We start from the raw sequence: 5,393 nt of genomic DNA on the forward strand, positions 1-5,393 counted from the left end.
AGGAGAAACTCTTTGATACCCTCGATTTCAGAAGACGATGAACAAGCAGGTGTCCCAATACTTATGTCCTTTTAGACCTACTATTTCTGTTCCTGGTACGCCTACTGCAGCAGCAGCCGCCCTGAAACTCTTTTAATACCCTTGATTTCGGAAGAAAAGATGAACAAGCAGGTGTCCCAGTACTTTTGTCAAATACCTTCACCAATGACACCAATGACCATCAAGGAAGAACTTCGTCAAGACCTCAGTGTGATTTTTCCAGGTTAACATTTATTCATTGAATAATTGATCAATTGGCAGGTGGTGCTGGACCCAGATCATCAACATTCCTATATATCCTACACCTCACCTAGCGTTCAGCTTCACCGTTAGTTTTGTGTTTACAGACTAAAGCAAGTCCATGTACCATGTTCTCAACTACATCTTTGGGCTCATATTTACAGAGATAAGATTGGGGACGGCCCCAAATCCAACATCTTTCAGCAACGTTAGCCTAGCATCTCCTGATTCCAAACATGTCTGGCCTCAGTGGTAAGCTGGTTAGTGTGGGAGGCGCTGCAGGTCATTCTGCGTCGCCTCAAGCTTCTTCTGGAGCAGTGGACGGTAGTCCAGACGTCCCGCCGGGTCTGTGGCTAGCACTGAGGTCACGCTCCCCAGCTCCTCTGAGCTTTTACACACTCCGCACAGCTGCAAGACTGTGGCCAGCTCTGCTGCGGGGAGGTGTCCACAACTCGAGCCATCCAACCGCAGGCAGGCTTTACGGACGGCTCGCCGCTTTCGGACCAGCTGGAACACACAAACCACAAACATCAACCTTCTGCAAATACCAAGGTGCACTTGTGTTTTGGTGGCCCAGAGCTCCAGCTGGGATGGGCCCTGGTGGTCACGGTGGATCACGTCCATCTGCTCCCTGTATGGATTCAAGTAAAGTTTCGATGGGTACGGTGTTTGAGAAGCTGGTCAATCCAGGCAACAACAGGTTGGTGGACCAGCTTGGCTCTTGACCAGCATGGTGTAGGCATTTCATATGGGGTTTGATGGACTAGCAGCAGTTCTAACAGCATGGGCAAGCTGGTCGTCAACCTGGTCATACTGGTTGACGACTAGGTTGGACAAGTTGATTGACCAGTTTGGTCAAGCCAGACCAGTGGATCAGAATGGTAATGACATGAAAACCTTGCTGAAAGTTGACCAGCTTAGCTTTTGACCAGTATAGGGTATATTTTAGTTTGAGCTTGATGGTTTAGCTGGTCTCCAAGCTTGGTGATGCTGGTCAACCAGGTCAAACTGGTCAAACTGGTTGTTAGTTTGGTCACCCAGCAAGGGCAAACTTGGTGATGCTGGTTTTCCTGGTTGACCAGCTTGGTCATGCTGGTAAACCAGACCAAACTGGCTGTTTAGTTTGGTCAGACCAGCAAGATCAAGCTGGTCGACCACCGAGACCACCATGACCAAGACTATGCTGGTCAGAAGCTAATTAGGAGGCAAGCTACCAACAAAAGCTGGTCCTGACCTCCTGGCCTCCAATCTCTCGACTAAGTAATGATGATCTGTAGAACTTTACCCTTTTCCTGATGCTGCTACTCAGGGCTTCTAGGGAGACCACATCCATGTTCCTGGGCGAATTGCCAGTCTCTCCATGCGACTGCAGAGCAGCGGCCATATTGAAACCATTGGTCCATGTTTGTCCTGGAGAAGCGAAAGGTCTGAGGAACTCTCTGTAGGACACTCTAGATAATAGAAGACAGAAACAGATGGGGATGTTACCGCAGCTACATGCTGGGAGTCCAGGGAGGTGTGTCCGTATTTATAAGCCTCGTAAGACAGTAAGTCAGTTGAGATACATCACCTGCCGTCCTTGTTTATGTCGAACTTGTTGGCCAGTACCTCACACTCATACTGGTTGAGATGAACACAGAGACTGGTCAGGACTTCCTTAAACTCCTCGCGACTCACAGATCCCGTACCAAGCACATCCATGCTGGAGAACTCCGCCCACAGCTCGGCTACTGAGAGCTCCACCTTCGGAGACAGCGGTTAGCAGATTGAGGGAGAAACCCATACAACCCCAAAACTGTTACATCACAGTCTTGAGTTCTTATATTTACGCCCCTAAGAATTGAGATAAACCCCGCCCCCCCTCCAGAGTCTGCTAGCTATGGGAATACGAGTTGCTCCGCTAGCCAGGCCTCATGGCCGTGACTTTTCCTGTGCTGGTGAGCTCAAACTCATGGGGAGCACATGACGAAGGAAAAGCCAGGGAAGTGAGCAGCGATCTGTGTAGGCTAATGGTTAAAAAAAAGGTAAAGCTAATGCGTTCTAGCCTGAGCTAGCTTTACAATCTCTTCTTGCTTCCTCCAAAACAGACTGGACTACCTCAGGCCAGAGTTAAACACACATCTGAAGAGTGTCAATCAAAAAGAAGTAAGTGGAGGTCAGTTCTAGGCTAAAAGCTAATGCTAGCCAATGCTAGCTTTCACAATCTCCTTCTCGCCATCATCGGCTTTCTCAAAAACAGACTGGACTACTTTAGACCTAGAACTAAACACACATCTGAAGAGCGTGAATCAAAAAGAAGTAAGTGGAGGTCCATTCAAGGCTAAAAGCTAATGCTAGCCAATGCTAGCTTTCACAATCTCTTCTCGCGATCATCGGCTTCCTCGAAAACAGACCAGACTAGCTCAGACTAGCTCAGACTAGCGCTAAACACACATCAGAAGGGGAACCACAAACTTCTGCACAATGAAGCCAAACCTGGGGAAGCGAGCAGGTGTTAGTTGGGTGCTCGGCTAAAAGCTAGCTAGCTCAGCTAGCTAACCATAGACTGCACTGAGAGGACACTGAGAGGACAGCAGCATTATCTCATAAGACTCATTGACTTGAATAATGAACAATATAATTACAATATTCTTCTTACAGTGCTAAAACAGTGCTATGCTAAGCTACGCAATCAGGACAAAAGTATTGGGACACCTGCTCATTCCTGTTCCTGATGAAATCAAGGGTATTAAAAAGAGTCTATCCTGCTTGTGTTGGAGTAACTGTCTCTGCTGTCCAGGAAAGAAGGTCTTTCTACTAGATTCTGGAGGAGCACTGCTGTGAGGATTTGATTGCATTCAGCCACAAGTGCGTTAGTGAGGTCAGGATGTTGATACAGTAGATACTGTAGATCTCCCCACCATACCTTGGCCCGGAGAGCGTCCACCAGGATGTCGGGACACGTAGCTGAGCTTGTTGGAGAGGCGCATGAAGTCGTTGTCCCCACGTTTCGGGGGGCAGCGCTTGGCGTCGGGGTAGCGGCGGGATGTGGCGGAGGGGCCAAAATGCCGACGAAGTGCTCAAATTCCACCGTGCCGTCCTGCCTGGTGAGCAGGGACGACCACAGGCGCCGGACCTCGCCGCGGGTTATCTCAGACTGCACTGGAAACCTGAGGGACGGAGAATGAGGTCCTTGAGGAACCTGTGGAGGAACTGAAGAACTCCAAAAGTGAAGGGTGTAAAGCCTCCCAGCATGGGCTCTAGAGCAGGAGAGCCGTAGACCCTCCACTACCCACACCCCACTCCCCACTCCCCTCCCCCTCCCTCTCAACCCCCCACCTTTGCCCAAGCCGCATCTAAGCCGAGACTTGGCAGCCGAATGCACTGAAGCAACAGTTTCTCATCACTCACACACACACACCACACACACACACACACACACACACACACACACACACAGGAGCAGTAATCTTAAGGCCTTGGCACAACCGTGCTTAAGAAAGGACGGCACCGTGAGAGAACTCATCTCATGGACAGAAAGGAGAGCAGCGTGTGAGAACAGACATGAATGGAGCTGCTCCAACTGACGGCAAACAAAAACACGTCTGTGCGGAAGCGGCCGGCGTCCAGGAACCCCGTCTGCTCCACGCCGGAGCACACCTACAGCTCTGTCCACCGGCTTTGACCCCGACCTCGCGGCCTTCGGGACTCATCACGTTAGGAGGAGGGCCGGGCCGCTCGGACAGCTCTGAAGGCCTTAAAATTAAGATATGCTTTTAAATGCTCCCGTAAAAGTTATTAATAAATAAATTAACAAATAAAAAATATGAACAGGTTAATTTCAGAAAATATATATATAATAACCAGCAACTTGTTAGAATGTTCAAACTGAAGGCTTGGCCCAGTGCACATATTTAATAAATAAATAAATAAATAAATAAATAAATAAATAAATATAAAAATATATAATAATTACATTTTCAAACTGAAGGCCTTGACCCAATACATATTTTAAAAAGTAAATAAATAAAATATAATAATAATAATAATAATAATAATAATAATAATAATAATGAATATATTCATACAATTTTCAAACTGAAGGCCTTGACCCAGTACATATAAAACATAAATTAAATAAGTAAATAAATTAAAATGTGATTATTCAATTGGGTTTTTTTCTTTAAAAAAATATTAGACACAATCGTGTTTTATTTATGTCGAGAAAATATTTACATGATTTTTAATAAACACATAATTAAGGGATATATAAACAATTGAGCTCATATAGAATAAACATTGTTAGATAGATTATCTGTCATTACCGTCACCAGGTTTCCTTAACGTCACAATGTTATGTAATGTTAATGTTAATGTATTTTTTTATTATTTATTTATTTTTATTTTAAATATTCAAATACTATAAGATTGAAAAATATACAATTTTTAGGGGGGTTTTAGGCAAAATGTTAAATTCTAGGAAACGCATTATATGCATTATATATAAATAAACATTTTTGGTAAAATATTAACATTCTATAAGATACACATTAAATACATATAGATAATAAAACATTTTGTTTTTTTTTGGTAAAATACTATGAAAAAGCACTGTAAATATATACAGATATTTAAATATTTTGTTTTTCTTTCTGGTAAAACATTCCCAATTCTATAACATACAATTAAAATCCATATAATAAAATATTTTTGGTATTTTGGGCAAAATGTTAAAATACAATGTAGTTTAAATACATATAAATATATTTACTAGTTTGGGTGTTTTTGGTTAGATTGTACTGTGTTTTTGGTAGATGTACCAGACATCAAAGGGATTGTCTGATGTGCTTCCCTGTCAGTCTTTGTTTCCATGGTTACAACATGTAAACAAGTGTTACCAAAAGATCCTGAAAAAAAAATCACAGGCTGTTGCGGGAATGACGGTATGTGAGGTTTAGACATGAAGATCATTTGTTAGCATTTTATAGGAGTGTGTTTAAAAGTATGGATATTTAACACATTAATAAAATTCATAATTAAAAAATAATTATTATTTTGGTGTGAAAAAAAAAAAAGTAAATTCTAAGTTTATTTATTACTAAATTCTAATCATGTAGTAATAAATAAAGTCATGA

The 5,393-nt window shown here is 43.2% G+C and overlaps 1 protein-coding gene across 1 annotated transcript in view; it reads right to left on the minus strand.

Moving 5' to 3' along the window:
• Positions 1–348: 348 nt before the first annotated feature.
• LOC140547217 (EF-hand calcium-binding domain-containing protein 6) overlaps positions 349–5,393 on the minus strand; it is a 30,097-nt gene continuing 25,052 nt past the window's right edge. Inside the window, 6 exon segments of the mRNA XM_072670806.1 lie at positions 349–786; positions 1,565–1,730; positions 1,850–2,022; positions 3,185–3,214; positions 3,216–3,331; positions 3,334–3,428. Coding sequence (XP_072526907.1) covers positions 541–786; positions 1,565–1,730; positions 1,850–2,022; positions 3,185–3,214; positions 3,216–3,331; positions 3,334–3,428 — 826 coding nt within the window. The 3' untranslated portion in view covers positions 349–540.

This window comes from Salminus brasiliensis, chromosome 24 (genome assembly GCF_030463535.1).
Source record: "Salminus brasiliensis chromosome 24, fSalBra1.hap2, whole genome shotgun sequence".
NCBI lineage: Eukaryota > Metazoa > Chordata > Actinopteri > Characiformes > Bryconidae > Salminus > Salminus brasiliensis.